The sequence below is a fragment of the Hyaena hyaena genome, unplaced genomic scaffold, assembly GCF_003009895.1.
Source record: "Hyaena hyaena isolate Hyena2069 unplaced genomic scaffold, ASM300989v1 scaffold_584, whole genome shotgun sequence".
Lineage (NCBI taxonomy): Eukaryota > Metazoa > Chordata > Mammalia > Carnivora > Hyaenidae > Hyaena > Hyaena hyaena.
Genome location: NW_024081205.1, coordinates 950,383 through 966,561, shown reverse-complemented (window position 1 = coordinate 966,561; position 16,179 = coordinate 950,383). Strand labels below are relative to the sequence as shown.

The following is a 16,179-nucleotide window of genomic DNA, read 5'->3' as shown; positions in this document are numbered from 1 at the left end:
CAGCCCTGAGTTGCCAGGGCTCTGCCCAAAGACCTTGGAGCTTTTGTTAGCCCTTTGGCAAAATCCCCTGGTCCAGCCCCAAGTAAATGTGAGTTTTTGGTGGAATCCACATGGCATGTGGAAACCCACAGGCTGGAAAATTACAACTGTGTCTGGTGAATATCAAATTATTTATGGATCAGAGGTTGGTAGCTTCCGAACCCGAATGACCGTGTAGTTGCAAGAGAGGAAAAGGGTGAGAAATATACAGGATTTTATCAGCTGGACTGTAACTCATAGCTAAGTCAGGGTTTGAGACAATGACTCAATATTTGGGGTGGCGGGGGAGATCTCTAATTTTTGGAAATGGTTTTACAGTTTCTCTTTGAATCAGGTGAGGCTCCTTAAGGCCCTGCTTAGGTCCCATCATCTAAGATTAATAAGGCAATTAATTCTCTGTCTTCTCTTTTTCTTTCTCTTTATGTTCATGCTTTTCAAAAGACGTCTTGTCTTGTCTCTTTCTGACCAGAGAAGTTCTAAATGCCTATTGGGGAAAATGTATAATCACAGAAACCTAAAGAAAATAAGTTGTCTGTAAATGTAGAAGTTATCACGATTGGCATTCTGACAAACGTCTTTCCAATCCTTTGTGCTGTTTCTCATTTTTCCACTATCGTAACACTTCTATGAACCTTGTGTATAAGTCCTTCTTGCCAGTTTATGTCCTTAAGTTAGATTCTAGAAAGGAATTACTAATTCAGAAAGCTTATGGCCGTTCTTAAGGATTTAAATTCATCCTGCCAAACCGCATCATGGAAAGAATGCACTAATTTATACTCCCAGCAGCAGAGACTTCTTTTAGATCCCAGCACGGATTACGAGAGGTCAGAATTCTCTTTTTCAGATGCCTGGACTCTGTTGTTATCTGGGCGGGGGAGGGGGACGGACTGCTCTACTTACTGAAACATGTCTTGTATTTACCCGGACTTGCTATCAACCCTGTGCCTCGCAGATGAGACTAGAACAGGGAAGGGACGGAAGGAAGGGGCAGCCAGCTCTGGGTCTAGCTCCTTAGGGCCACCTGGCGTCTCGGCCCCTCCCAGCTCCACTACTGGATGGAAAGTCTGCGCTGTTCGACTGGCATCAAGGTTATCTTGGACTTGGCTTGCTTAGGTCTGAGGCTGGGGGCTTGGGAAAGCGGCTTGGATTCCAAGTCACTTCGCTGCGAGGATACCGCGGAGAGCGAGGAGGGGCAAGATCACGATTTCATTTCCCTCGCAAGGGCCTTTTTGTGCTCCCGGGAGCCTCCGCTCTCCGGGACCGGAGCTGGAGACACAACTCTTTCGGTCAATTAGTCGGGTGAGGGGTGACCGCCGGCGCCCTGTGACATCCTCCCGCGCGCCCCCCCCGGGCCCCCCCCCATGCCCGCCCTCGCCCGGTCCTCCCGCGCCCGCCCCCAGGCGGCCGCCCCTCCCCCGCGGTGGGGAGGGTAGTGGGAGCCGGGGGCCAACCGGCTCCTTCCTTCCTTCTATCCCTCCCGCCCCGGCTCCCGCCCGCCGGCTCCGGGACCGCAGCCACGTCTGAAAGCGCCTCATTGTGTGCGCTCTTCTCCGGCCGCGGGCGGCTGCACGGGCGGCGCGGGGCGCAGGGGGCGCGGGGGGCGCGGCGCCCGGCACGGGTGGGGGGGCTCCGGGGCGGGGGCGCCCCGGTCCGCGTCTCGTCGTTGCCCCACGACTGCCCTCACACGCACGCATCCCGTTCTTACGACGCCTCTCGGTTTCCAGGGCACTCCCGCCGCGTTTCCAGGTTCCCTCCGCCGGAGCTCGCCAGGTGCCTCCAATATCGAGGCATCCGCTGACCCCGCGCCCGTGCGCCTCGCGGCCTTCTCCCCGGGGTCCCTGCGCGCCCCCGAAGAGCCTCGGGAGCCCACGGAGCACCTCAGTCCCTGCGGAGTCTCCCAGTGAAGACACAGCCGGCCGTGGACTGGACCCGGGAAGAGGCGAGGTCAAGGCGCCGCTGCAGAGCCTCAGCAGAGAGGTGTCCGCCTCCCCGCCGCGCCAGCTCGCGCAGGGACGCCAGCTTCGGGGTACGTTGCTTCGGCCTCTCTCCACGCAGGGCGCCCCCACGCAGGGGCATTGATCTTGTAGCGGAGGAGCCGGGTGTGGGGAGAAGAGCTGAGGGTGGTCGTTCTAGCAGAAGGTGGCAGGGGCATTGCAGCCCCCAGGCGCCGGATTCAAAGTGCCTTCCTGGGGCTTCAGCTGCACAGGCGATCGCTGCTGGGGATCCCTAAACTCTGAAAACGGGAGTTTCCGAGGGCATGGCTTTAATCCAGAAAGCTTTTTCTGCGGAACTCTTTTGAGGAAAAGCAGCTTGGGAAGTGAACTGAGAACCATATGCAGCTGAATTGGAGCCTGGCGGCCCCTGTTTTAACTGCTAGATCTTGGCCTCAGCGGAGGTGCTCCGCAGATGTTAACTCTCTTTTCTGTACCCTCTTTTTTTTTTTTTAAATGTTTTATTTATTTCTCAGAGAGAGAGAGAGAGAGAGACAGCGTGAGCAGGGGAGGGTCAGAGAGAGAGGGAGTCACAGACTCTGAAACAGGCTTCAGGCTCTGAGCTGGCAGTCAGCACAGAGCCCGACGCGGGGCTCGAACCCACGAACCGTGAGATCGTGACCTAAGCGAAAGTCGGACGCTTAACCGACTGAGACACCCAGACGCCCCTTTTCTGTACCCTCTTGCACCGGAAGCATGAGGATGGGAAGACTGAGGCCTAAAGAGCAGAAAGGACTTGGCTGCCCTGGGGCCCAGAGCCAGGGTGCCAAGTACCAGAGTTAATGAGAATAGTGTTTGGCCGCTTCCGCACAGTAAGGGGCGGCTGTGCTGAGGGTACGGTTGCATTTACTCCTCTCCACCGCGTATGGTAGGGGCTGTTACAGCGCCCTTTATAACGGAGCCGATGTTAGGAGTGCCCTGCTCAAAGTCACACACCTCACTGGTGCAGAGGCAGAATTTGAACCCAGTCCGTCTTCAGAAGCCAGTCTTCTGGCCGTTATTCACTGCTGTATTGCATGTACATGTTCTTTTTTTTTTTTTTATGTTTTATTTCTGATAGAGAGAGAGAGAGAGGGAAAGCGTAAGCAGGAGAGGGTCAGAAAGAGAGGGAGACACAGAATCTGAAACAGGCTCCAGACTCTGAGCTGGCTGTCAGCACAAAGCCCGAGGCAGGGCTTGAACCCATGAAACACGAGATCATGACATGAGCGGAAGTCAGAAGCTTAACTGACTGAGCCACCCAGGCACCCCTGCATGTACATGTTCTGACCCTGCCTGGGCTTGCCACATTCTGTTCCTAGGGTCACCTGAACCAGATCAGGCTATTGTCCTTTTTCCTTATGAAAATGCTTTCGCTTGGATTCATAGAATATAGTTGTAATCCAGGATTTGAAAGATTTCTGAGCAAATACTAGGGTACTTTATATTAAATTCTAAGTGCTTTATAAATATTGTAAGTATTCATTCACTCTTCAAATAAAACCCTGACCTGGGTTATATTATTTCCTCCATTTATTTATTTAAAAAAGTTTTTAATGTTTATTAATTCTTGAGAGAGAGAGAGAGAGAGAATGCACCTGGGGAAGAGGCAGAGAGAGAGGGAGACACAGAATCCCAAGCAGGCTCCAGGCTCCCAGCTGTCAGCACAGAACCCGATGCAGGGCTCAAACTCAAGAACTGTGAGATCATGACTTGAGCCAATGTTGGACACTTAACTGACTGACCCACCCGACACCCCCATATTTTTAAGTGAGCTCTAGGGGAGTCTGGGTGGCTTAGCATCCGACTCGATTTTGGCTGAGGTCATGATCCTAAGGTCATGGGATAGAGCCCAGTGTCGAGTCTGCTTAAGATTCTCATTTTCTCTCTCTCTCCCTCTCTCTCTCCCTTCCCCTTCCTCCCTCCATTACTATTCTTCCCCGCTTACACATGCTTTCTTGCTTGCTCACGCTGTCTCTCTCTCTCTCTTTCTCTAAAACAAAACAAACATACAAACAAAAAACCTTTTAAAGTAAGCTCTAGGCCCAACATGGGGCTTGAACTCCACCCTGAGATCAACAATCACACGTTCTACCCACTGAGCCAGCCTGGTGAATTTCCTCCATTTAATAGTTTCAACAACAACAACAACAGGCACAGAGACATTAAGTAACTTTCCCAAGATCACACAGTAAATGATCAAATGGAGCTCATCAGCCACTGTGCCCTCCCTACTCCCTATCATGAGACAGAATCCTGCTTCTCTAGTCTAGTAAGGGGAGCTGGGTACAGAAATGCGTGAACAAGGGTATTCTGCGTGGTGATAGTAGTGCGAATGGTGATTTCTCAGTGTCATCTAATACTCCGGCAAGTTGAAATTTCTCTGATTGCCTCAAAGATCTCTTCTTCCGCTTGGTTTGTTTGAATCAGAATCCAAACAACAGCCACACACTGCATTTGGCTGTTATACGTTTTGAGTAGTTTTCTTCTAAAACATCCCTTTCCTTTTTTTTATGTCATTGAATTCTAAGTATGATTTGCTTTTCAGAAATAAATGAATCAAACTGAAGTGTTACAAAATAAACCAGAGAACATTCCAGATTATCCCTGTAATAAGAGGGCTCCGTCAACACCTGGGGGAACACAGGAGAATGTGCCAAATGTGCACTCCCCACCCCCATCCCCTGCATGTGTTATTTCAGAAAAGAGGTGGGAGCCCCCTGACGTGGTTCCCCAGCTGTAAGTGTCTATGATTAGGTCCTGTGCAAAATGCATTTTGAGGATCCCCAACGTTCAGAGCCAGGGAAAGGTGTTACGCGTTATCTACTCATCTGCCCTGAAATGCCCCCAGGGTGGCCCTGAGCCAGGGGGATTTAAGGCTCCTTTCCCAGACAATTTCATTTCATTTCCCAATAGATTCCTGCAAGCAAATCCACTTCCTCCAGCAGCATCTGGGCTGTGTGACTCCAGCCTCCTTGCCTCTGGCTGATGCCACGAAGCTGCCCATTAGGGCTGGCAGAGAGCAGATGCGGCCAGGGCTCGGGGCCAGGAGTGTCTTCTGCCACAGCCTGGCCCAGTCCACAGCCCTGAGGCTGAGGGCGGGCTTAGGGCTCTTCCCCGCTTTCAGCGTATAGGAGGTAATTCCCCGTCCTTCCCTCGTCCTACGCTGGCCAACTGGTACTCAGGTCAGCCCGAGATTGGTACTTGGTACGCAGGCACTTCTCATCCTGCAGTGAAAGCTGGAGCAGCAAGCCCCACCCGTGCCCGTGGCTCCTTTAACCAAGTTTATGATTTTACGATGACCAAAGTAATACACGTCTATCCTAGACCACCTGGAAAGCGCAGCAGAGCACTAACCTGAAAAAATTTACTTGTTATCTGGCCATAGAAAGGGAACTACTATTCAGCACACATCCTTCCAACTTGTTTTCTATATATAGTTGCGTATTTTTTTTTTAAATAAAAGCTTTATTGAGATGCAATCCACATACCTTAAAGTTCACCCTTTTATGGTGCACAGTTCACTGGCGCACAGTATATTCATGTTGCGTGTTAATCACCTCAGGGTTCATCCATGTTGTAGCACGTGTCAATACTTCCTACTGCCAAATCACATTCAATTAGTTGATTCTTGAACAATGTGGGTTTAAACTGTGAGTCCACATATGCAGATTTTTTTTTCAATAAACACAGTATGGTACTGTAAATGTATTTTCCCTTCCTTGCGATGATGGTACTGTAAATATATTTTCCCCTCCTTGCGATGTTCTTAGTAGCATTTTCTTTTCTCTGGCTTATTTTAATACATGTAACATACAAAATAGGCATCAACTGACTGTTACTGTTAAGGCTTCCAGTCAGCAGAAGGTTATTTGTAGCTAAGTTTTCTGGGAGCCAGAAGTTACACATGGTGGGGGTGGGGGGGTGCCTGGGTGGCTCAGTCGTTAAGTATCCAATCCTTGATCTCAGAAGATCAGGTCTTGATCTCAGGTCTTGATCTCCGGGTTGTGAGGTCAAGCCCCACATTGGGCTCCATGCTGGGTGTGACACTACTTAAAAAAGTTACCCATGGATTTTCAACTGTGTAGAGCGTGATGCCCAACTTCCACATTCCTCAAGGGGCAATGTATATGGATGTACCACACGTTTTGTTTATCCATTCATCAATTGCTAGATATTTGGGATGTTTCCACTTTGAAGCCATTATGAATAATGCTGCTGTGAAAGGTAATAACAAATTTTTGTGCGGACATGTGTTTTCAGTCTTCTTGGAAATGTATTTTATTTAAATGTTTATTTATTTTGAAAAAGAGTGCAAGCAGGGGAGGGACAGAAAGAGAGAGGGAGAGAGAAAGAGATTGAGAGAGAGAGAGGGAAAATCCCAAGTGGGCTCCGCACTGATGCAGGGCTTGATCCCATGAACTGAAATCAAGAGTTGGACGCTCAACCAGCTGAGCCACCCAGGCACCCCTGGATATATGTAGTTTAGAGTGGCATCTCTGCACCACTTGGTAACCCTGTGTTTAACCTTTTGAGGAACTACCTATTGTCTGCAGCAACTGTGCCACTTTACATCCCCCAGCGGTGTCCGAGGCTTCTGATTTCCCCACCTTCTCACTAACACTGGTGATCTACCTTTTTGACTCTAACCATCCTAGTGGATGGGAAGTGGTATCTCATTATAGTATCGATCGCCATTTCCCAAGTGGCTAAAAATGTCAAGCATATTTTCATGCTCTTGTAGGTGATTTGTATGTCTTTGGAGAAATGTCTACTCCAATCTTTTGCCTGTTTTTAAGTTGGGTTGTTTGTCTTATGTTATTGAGTTGTAAGAGCTCTTCATATATTTTGGGTCCCTTGCTATACATATGATTTGCAAGTATTTCCTCCCATCCAGGGGTGTCCTCTTTCTTTCTTGATGATCTCCTTTGATATTGGTGTATTTTTAATATCCTTGTATGTTTTGGTCCTTGTGGTTTCTTCCACTTGACGCTATGTAGTTAAGAGCTCTACAGTTAGGTGGTGAGGATTTAAATTCTGACTCTGCTGCTGCGTGGGTCCTTTGGGCAAATTTCTTAATCTTTCTGAAGCTCACTTCCCTGATCTGTAAAATAGGGAAGAATATCAGGTCCACTTCAGAAGATGGGCAGAAAACTCTTGGCACACAGGAAGCTCTCAATAGATGGTATTTACTGGTGTTCCATGGTTGCAGCTCACTCTAAACATTGATCTTCCTCCTTCTCTCTCCTTTTCTCCCTTGCCTTCTCCCTCCCCCCCCCTTTTTAATTCTCTTTTTCCCTCCTTTTCAGCCTTCTTTCTAACAGATGCCCTGGGCTCCATTAGAGCTGGTTTGTCCCCCAGGGGTGGCCCTTGATGCCAAGAGTCCACTGATCCCTTATCTGGAATCTGTTTTCTCTAGCCTTTGGGATTCCTGAATAGGGATAGCCTCCAGCTGATGCCAAACTGAGAGAAATCTGAGCCCTGGATTTGTACATTTCACTCCCTTAGATGCCATGCCAGGACTGGGAGGGGCTGATGACAGGAGATGCTGTGGAGTCAAGGGCACACAGAGCCAGGGTGCAGGTGAGGGTTTCCCAGAAAGCTGGATCCCTGGGCTCCAGCTCACCCCTTCCTGTGGCACACCATCCTGCCCTCAGGTTTCCCCTCTGCAAGTCAGTCCCCTCCCTATGTCTCTCAGGCCAAGAAACAGTCAAGGATATTTAGAAGATACTGTCACTTTAAAATGCTCAGCAGGACGGTGCAGAAGCTGCTTGGGATCCTCTCTCTCCCTCTCTCTCTCTGCTGCTCTCCTGCCTGTGCTCACGCCCTCTCTCTCTTTCTCTGCCCCTCCTCTGCTTGTGCTCTCACTCTCAAAAATAATTAAACTTAAAAATAAATGCTCAGTAGGAAGAAATGTGGGACACATGCCGAATTCCTCCCTTTGGATTTGGATCAGAGAGTATCTGACTTCAATTAGGCAAATCTTTATTAATATCATCTACTTGCTGAGTCTTTGGGATATCTCCTCATGTGACACTTACTGCCTTATTCAGTCAGGATTCTGACCTTTTTATTGAAATATACATGCAGAAAAAGAGCAGAAGTCATAAAAATACAGTTTGATGACTTTCCACCAATCAAACACACTCAGGTCCTTAGCACCTCCTGAAGAAACACAGCAAGATGGGCCCCCAGAAGCTCATTCCAGGCTCCCTGAGGGCTCTGCCTGCACCCTAACCCCCAGCACGACCTACTCTTCAGTCAAAACACTTGATTGTAAATGGCAGAAATTGAGCTCATGCTGACTTGACTAAAAAAGGTGGTATTTTCCCCAACTGAGAAGTCCACGGGTGAATCTTGCCCAGAGGGTCCAGATGCTGCCAGCTGCTCGCAGCTCTCAGACTTTGCTCACTTCTCTTCTGTGTTGCCTTCCTACCCAGGCAGTTTCCCTCTCCCCTGAAGATCTACAAAAGTCCGGGATTGGACTTGGGGCAGATGTCCATTCCTAAACCTGTCGCTTGATGGGGGGATGGTGTGTGGAATAGATAGACAAACCAGGCTTGGGGACGCATGACTCCCTAAGAACCGGGAAGTGGGCAGTCAGCTCCATGCAAGCCACATGCACTTTGTGGGAGGGGTGGTTCCGCAAAGAAAAATCTAGAGGCTGTTAGCAGAATAAGGAGGAACAAGTACTGAGTGGACCCAAACAGACTCTGTCTAGTAGTGCACTTGTGCGGCTCAGCCCCACACTGGATGCCTGGGAACAGACAGTCTGAAGAAACACAGTCTCAACTCTCTAGAGTTGTTCACAGGCAAGAAGGGGAGGCAAAGTGTCACTCAGGGTAGAGTGGGACGTGGCTTGAGGGAGGCACGGATGAGGTGTCCTCAGAGGAAGCTGGGATGGGCACTCACAGCAGAGAAGAGGGGGGAACATGGAGTGTTCATTCCAGGTCATCTGACATATAGGAAACTGGGTCGGAATTATGGGAAATGAGTTTGGAAAGCTGAAGGTTGTTGAGTAGGAGGATGACATGATCAAATATATGGCATGGACGGCTCTGGTGGTTCTGTGCAGTATGAAATGCAGGGGAGAACTAGAAGGGGATTTTTTCAGAATCCAGGAGAGAAGTATGCATGCCAGGACTAGCATGAGCCTCCCTTAGCACTGGATAGTTGGACCACTCACTCGACCATTATCTGGTCCCTTGGCCACATCATAGGTATGCCTTTAATGTTCCCAGATAGATTGTCAGCTCTGCTATGAAAAGGACCCTGGACATTGGACCTCCTGCACTGATCGTCTCCTTATTATCTTTTAACTCTTTTCCCTCTTTTATCCATCAGTGATCTTTTTGTTCTACCTTCTACACTTCTTCAATTGTATGTTTCAACACTACGCTTTTAATCTCTAAGGCAATTTAACTCCCAAGAAAAACAAAGGGTTATGCAAGAAAGGAAATGTGGTCTTAGGGCACTGTTGTGCTTTAGCGGTGAGCTATTTTACAAAGCCATATGATGTACATTTTGAAATATTGACTTAATGACAAAAAAAAAAAAAACTTGCAGTGACTTGACAAAGACTTACTGAGTAAGTATAGTGGTCCTGGGTATCAGAGTTGGAGGGGAAACTTTGTTTCCTCTGTGGCCTCTTGTACTTTGTTCCCACCTTCATCCCCCCCAAATACATGATTGTTTTTATCACTACCATCAAAGGCTTAGTGGAAGTTGGAGGCACAGGTATGCTGGGGTTGGGGAAGCACAGAAGCAGAGAGCATCACTTCCTTTTGAGTCAGTGGCCCTTGCACTCATGTGGAGCTGTGTCTGCCAGAAGATGGGGCCCCCATTCTAATTCTCATGAATAAAATATGAGTCCACGATGACCTTATATGTACCTCTAGAATCTTGTGTCACCTCTACGTATTACCTTTTTCAAAAATCAAACATAAAAATAAATATGCCCCAAAGAATTTTAAAATGAAAGAATGCGTAGGGGAGAGGGAAAGGGCCTTCCAAGATGGAGGACTTCACTGGGGAAGGGCTTAGGAGTAAGACCCGCCCCAGAGTGCTACCCTGGGTGTCTGGCACTTGGATTTAAACCTCTGCCCTGTTCCTTACTGAGTATTCATGTCTCTGGGCCCCACTGCCTCAACTAAAAACAGATAGAGGTAGGGGCGCCTGGGTGACTCAGTTGTTTAAGCCTCTGACTTCAGCTCAGGTCACAATCTTGTGGTTCATGAGTTTGAGCCCCGCATCAGGCTCTGTGCTGACAGCTCAGAGTCTGGAGCCTGCTTCAGATTTTGTGTCTCCCTCTCTCTCTGCCCTTCTCCTGCTCTCTCTCTCACTCTCTCAAAAAGAAAGAAAAACACTTTTTAAAAAAAAGAGGTAATTTCTACCTTCCAGGAGTGTTAGGAGGATGCAATTCAATCATAAAGTACTTATCTCAGTACCTTCCCAAACTGTTCTCCTTAACTTTGAACCCTGAGATAATTGGGTGTGCTCTATACATAAGGCTCCTTATCAGAAAATCTCTCACAGGACCTGGACTTCTCTGGACACTGCATGGGGTAGGATGTGTTAGCCCTCTTCCTAGTTCTCAGGTTCTAGTAATAAGATCAGGTATCAGTTCCTGTATTGTGTGAGTCACTTAAGAAAATGCCTGGTATCCCTGGAGTGCGGGTAACAAACATATTGGCCTGCGGTCAAGACCCTCCCTAGCCCGAAAAGGGCTGGGCTGGCCAGGGCAGCTGTGTTTGGGCCAGACATCAGGGTCCTGTGCTCTGCAGGGATCCCACAAGAATGGGAGAGGCCAGCTGCTTGGGATCAGAAAGTGCCAGGAGCTTAGAGACAGAAATGCTGGGCCGGGACTCCCCCTTTCCCTACTATCTCTCCAAGCCTTGGGTCCTTCTCCTAAAACGTTGAAATCATAATGTCTACCAAAGGGGCCATTGAGTTAAATGATAGCATTTGGCACTTGCGGTCATTTATGTCAGCACATGTGAGTTGAGTTCCCTTCCTCTCCTGTATGCTGTTCTCGCGGGGACACACGCCCTTGAGGAGATTACGTGTGCGGAGCAGAAAGGCCGCTGCTCTCCCTGTTTTTCGGGAGCGAGCATAGGATCCAGGATTCAGGCGGCAGCGTCGGAGTAAACAGATGCAAGAGCAACAGGAGCGAAGAGGGAAAAAGTCAGACCTCGGGGTGTGCGAGCTTGGCTCACAGTTCCTCCCGCTGTGAGGGACAAGTGTGACATTCTTAAGATCCACTAAAGGACCCAGGAGTGGTTGGGGACTAGAGGCGGGCTCGGGAGATGCTGGAATTCCAAATGTAGGTGACCTCAGGGTGTCTCAGCTGGGCGTAGACCTCCCGTGGTTCCTCCTCTCCAGACACAGCGCAACACGGTGCCAGCAGCGGGAGCACGGGACACGTGTGTGGCGCTCGCAAGCCCTCCGTCCACATGTGGCACCTTCCTCATGACAAGCCCAAGAGGCTAAATGTTATCATCCTCATTTTACAGAGGAAGAAATTGAACCTTGGAGAAGTCAAGTCATCTGCCCCAGGTCTCCTAGCTCCTAAGTGGCATCAGAGGGCTCCGTGCCAGCCCCTCCCTTCCCCATCCTGCAGGAGACACCGCCAGTTCACGCCCATTTGGAAACACTTACCCTGGGGCGCCTGGGTGGCTTAGTCGGTTGAGCGTCCGACTTTCGCTTAGGTCATGATCTCGCGGTTCGTGGGTTCGAGCCCCGCGTCGGGCTCTGTGCTGACTGCCAGCTCAGAGCCTGGAGCCTGTTTCAGTCTATGACTCCCTCTCTCTCTGACCCTCCCCTGCTCACGCTGTCTCTCTCTCTCTCTCCTAGAAATAAATAAAAACATTAAAAAAAATTTAAAAAAAAAAAAAAAAAAAGGAAACACGTACCCTGTGCCTGGTCTGTGCCCAGCTCCAGGCCAGGGCTGGGGAGCTCTCTTCCCACCTGCAGGGAACTTTCTGTCAGTCCCGGAATGCAAAACTCCTGTGAGACCCTGACCCGGCCTCCCTCCTGCTTCCTCAGGCCCTGAAACACCCGCAGACATTTTCCATGGACCTGTGATTGAGGTGGGTGCCTCTCCCCGCAGGCGGGGACCACAGTGAGTAACCGCAGTGTGCAGAGGGCGGACGTGGCCAGGGGCCGGCCTGCTGTCGCGCGCCTTTCCGCCTCTCCCTTAACTGCTTTCTTCTGCACAGTGCACAGCTCCAGCCGGGACCCTCCCTCTGAAGTCCGCGCAGCCTGCAGCACTTTACTCCCTGTAGGTGGCAACACTGGCGTTCTTTGTCTATGTCATTTATTTGTTTACTTTTAATAATAAAAGCTGTACCTGCTTGTCTAAAAGAAGTCAACACAGAAGTGCACTGTGTGTGGGGCGCCTGGGTGGCTCGGCTGGTTTGGCTCAGGTCATGATCTCATGTTTCATGGGTTTGAGTCCGGCATTGGGCTCTGTGCTGACAGCTCAGAGCCTGGAACCTGCTTCAGATTCTGTGTCTCCCTCTCTCTCTCTGCCCCTCCCCTACTATCTCTCTCTCTCTCTCTAAAAAATTAAATAAAATTTTTAAAATTCTATTTAAAAAAGAAGCGCCCTGTGTGGAAAGTGCAAGTTATCAGTTATTGGATTTACAACATGCCCTGCCCACCCTCCCCCCCTCATTCCATTACTCCAGCACCAGTATTAATCCTCTTTTTACAGATGGGTAAACTGAGTTAAAGACAGATTAAGTGTTTGGTCTGAGATCACTGGCTAGGAAGTGGCTGAGCCGGGTGAGGGAGCCAAACCACTCATCAAGCTGTTTAGCTAAACAACCTAAAATTGTCTCCCAAAAAGGAATTCTTAGCAAAAGGTGGGAATTCTGTGAGAGAGAGAGAGAGAGAGAGAGAGAGAAGAAATAAGGAAAGAGAAGGGAGGGAGGGGGAAGGAAGAAAGAAGGGAGGAAAGAAAGTAAGGCAGAAAGAGAGGGAGAGAAGTGGGGGGGAAGGGAGGAAGCAAGGATGGCATACATTCCCCACAGGGGTCTGCAACTAGCCTTTTGCACTGCACAGACTAGATACGGCGGATGTCTTGAAGTCCTGTGTCCTGTTGCCAGGGGGGCGGGGAGCGCCCAACCGAGCCGGCTGTAGTCCAGGAAGGGCCGCGCGGGTGTCCAGACCCCGGCCTGCTCGCCGAAAGCACGGGCAGCAGCCGGGCTGCGGCGCGGCGAGTGGCCGCGGTCCTTAACGGCTGCACTCTCCTCCCGCAGGCCCCCGGCCGGCGGCATGTGGCTGCCCCGCGTCTCCAGCACGGCCGTGACCGTGCTCCTGCTGGCGCAGACCGCCATCCTGCTCCTCCTGGTGTCCTGGTCCAGGCCGCCGTCCCCGGTGGGCGGCAAGGAGCGGGTGCACGTGCTGGTGCTGTCTTCGTGGCGCTCGGGCTCGTCTTTCGTGGGCCAGCTCTTCAGCCAGCACCCCGACGTCTTCTACCTGATGGAGCCCGCGTGGCACGTGTGGACCACACTGTCGCAGGGCAGCGCGCCGGCGCTGCACATGGCCGTGCGCGACCTGGTGCGCTCCGTCTTCCTGTGCGACATGGACGTGTTCGACGCCTACCTGCCGTGGCGCCGCAACCTGTCGGACCTCTTCCAGTTCTCCGTGAGCCGCGCGCTGTGCTCGCCGCCGGCCTGCGCCGCCTTCCCGCGCGGCGCCATCAGCAGCGACGCGGTGTGCAAGCCGCTGTGCGGGCGGCGGCCCTTCGGCCTGGCGCGGGACGCCTGCCGCTCCTACAGCCACGTGGTGCTCAAGGAGGTGCGCTTCTTCAACCTGCAGGTGCTCTACCCGCTGCTCAGCGACCCCGCGCTCAACCTGCGCATCGTGCACCTGGTGCGAGACCCGCGGGCCGTGCTGCGCTCTCGCGAGCAGGCGGCCAAGGCGCTGGCGCGCGACAACGGCATCGTGCTGGGCACCAACGGCACCTGGGTGGAGTCCGACCCCGGCCTGCGCGTGGTGCGCGAGGTGTGTCGCAGCCACGTGCGCATCGCCGAGGCCGCCACCAGCAAGCCGCCGCCCTTCCTGCGCGGCCGCTACCGCCTGGTGCGCTTCGAGGATCTGGCGCGGGCGCCGCTGCCCGAGATCCGCGAGCTCTACGACTTCGCGGGCCTGAGCCTCACGCCGCAGCTCGAGGCCTGGATTCACAACATCACGCACGGGTCCGGGCCCGGCGCGCGGCGCGAGGCCTTCAAGACCTCGTCCAGGAACGCGCTCAACGTCTCCCAGGCCTGGCGCCACGCGCTGCCCTTCGCCAAGATCCGCCGCGTGCAGGAGCTGTGTGCCGGCGCGCTGCAGCTGCTGGGCTACCGGGCCGTGTCCTCCGAGGCCGAGCAGCGGGACCTCGCCGTGGACCTGGTGCTGCCGCTCGGCGCTAGCAGCTTCAGCTGGGCGTCGTCCGCCGCAGCGCACCCGCGGCCTTAGCGCGCGCCGCCGGCTGTGGCAGCGGGGAGGGAGCCGGTCACACAGCGCCCGGGCTGCTAGCGGAGGGGCCGGGAGTTTGGGCGTCTCCCTCTGTAGTAGGAATGGTCCCCAAAACTCCATGTTTCTTGCTTCTTGCTTCTTGATTTTCCTTTTGAGCCCTCCTTAGGAGCTGGGTTCCCATCGGGCGCAGACTGCATGGAAAGCACCAAGTGTGTCCTCACTTCCTCTGGGCGCAGGGAAGTTCAGACGACTCCGGCTGCTACTCAAGTGCTTTCTTCCTAACTCTCTTTTCCTTTTGGATGCATCATCCAACAGCTGACAAGAGGGTCCCAGCCCTACCTAGGAGCCCTCACCTGTGGTGAGCTGGCCCCTCAAGTCTGTACCTCCCTCCCCCCCAAACCCCAGACTTCCGTTACCCCCGCGTCCCATGTCTCTATTGGAGCTGTTGGCATTTATAGTCACTTGTTTCTTTCAGAAAGAAATCAGACAAGGTGCCTCTTATCTTGTGGTCTCCCTCTAGCCTCTCTTTGCCCCATCTCCCAGGAAGCCCACATACTCCCAGCACCTGCCCAGGTAAAGTGAACCTCTGATGTGTCCTGACAGTAAAAGTCCCACCCCCAGAAATAAAAATTAATTAAGCTGTGTGATACCGGAGTTTACAGTCTGTGAAGTTTGACAGGCAAAACGCAAAATCGAAGGGACTTGTCCACGGTTACACCCTGAGGAAGATGGAGGGGGGAGGGCGACTTCGCTCCGAGTCTACGTCTACCGGGAGAGAGCGAGGGGTGAATGAGGCTTGCAGGGACCTTTCTCCTTTATGAAGGGAGGTCGGATTTTCCCATCTTACTTGCTCTAGGGAAGACCAGGCAGCCATGGCCCGGCCGTGCTGCGTGCTACAGAAAGCCATGAGCCGTCTGAGCCCAGAGTGTAGCAGCGAGAGCCTGCTGGATAAGCCTGGCAGGAGGCAAAGGGGAGGCCTGGGCAGCAAGCCAGGCAGAGCATGTGGCAGAGCAAGAAGCTGGCATCAGGATCAGTGCCTGGAGGGCAGGTCACAGGGTGACTGTAACTAGATAAATCTCGCCAGGAGACTGGAAGAAAAAAGGCTGTGGGGAGATTGTCTTCCCTCGGTCCTCCCGGCCAGGGGCCAGGCCGTAGAGGAGAGCAGAATGCCTTTCCTACCTGCCCTGCGAGCTACAACACCTGGCTCTGGCCACAGAGACTTATGAAAGGGATGCTGGATGTGTAGGGGGCTTGGTCCTGATCTCAGGAAATGAGGATGAGAGTTAGCAAGCACCCAGTAAGAGTTTAAAAGGAAAAAAAAAAAAAAGAGGAGGGAGAAAAAGCCCACAGACCCTCTGGGAAGAGCACGGCAGCAGGTTTGAGCGCATACAAACTTTGGGGCACAGTGTTGATGTGGGGACTGTCGGTTGTCAGAGCGTATGTGCCTTTCACCTCTGGAGACGAGGGATCTGCCCTCGCTGTTGCCATCAGCTGCCAGAAGGGATTGTGGAGGCTGCTCGCTCCTTTTTCTCAGCCCAGGTATGACCTTGGATTGGTGGGACCTTGATTGTGGTCCCCTATCCTTCCTGCAAAGCAGGCGGGCAAGAGGGAATTGGAATTTTCCACTTCTTTTCTTGCAGGGAGTAGAGACATATTGACCTCAAAGCTGAACCTTCAGGACACCTTACTTAAGGATCTGTCAAGC

At 51.9% G+C, this 16,179-nt stretch overlaps 1 protein-coding gene across 3 annotated transcripts; it reads left to right on the top strand.

The window, feature by feature from the left end:
- Window positions 1–1,313: 1,313 nt before the first annotated feature.
- LOC120248189 (carbohydrate sulfotransferase 6) lies at window positions 1,314–15,200 on the top strand. Of its 3 annotated transcripts, XM_039256429.1 has the most exons (4): window positions 1,314–1,338; window positions 1,764–2,065; window positions 12,054–12,129; window positions 13,271–15,200. In XM_039256429.1, the coding sequence occupies exon 4, from the start codon at window positions 13,287–13,289 to the stop codon at window positions 14,472–14,474; it is 1,188 nt and encodes a 395-aa protein (XP_039112360.1). In that variant the 5' UTR covers window positions 1,314–1,338; window positions 1,764–2,065; window positions 12,054–12,129; window positions 13,271–13,286; the 3' UTR covers window positions 14,475–15,200. The 3 variants fall into 3 exon arrangements, with proteins under 3 accessions (XP_039112360.1, XP_039112361.1, XP_039112359.1); XM_039256430.1 differs by lacking the exons at window positions 1,314–1,338; window positions 12,054–12,129 and having other exon boundaries at window positions 1,947–2,065; XM_039256428.1 differs by lacking the exons at window positions 1,314–1,338; window positions 1,764–2,065; window positions 12,054–12,129 and adding an exon at window positions 12,235–12,288.
- The last annotated feature ends 979 nt before the right edge of the window (window positions 15,201–16,179 follow it).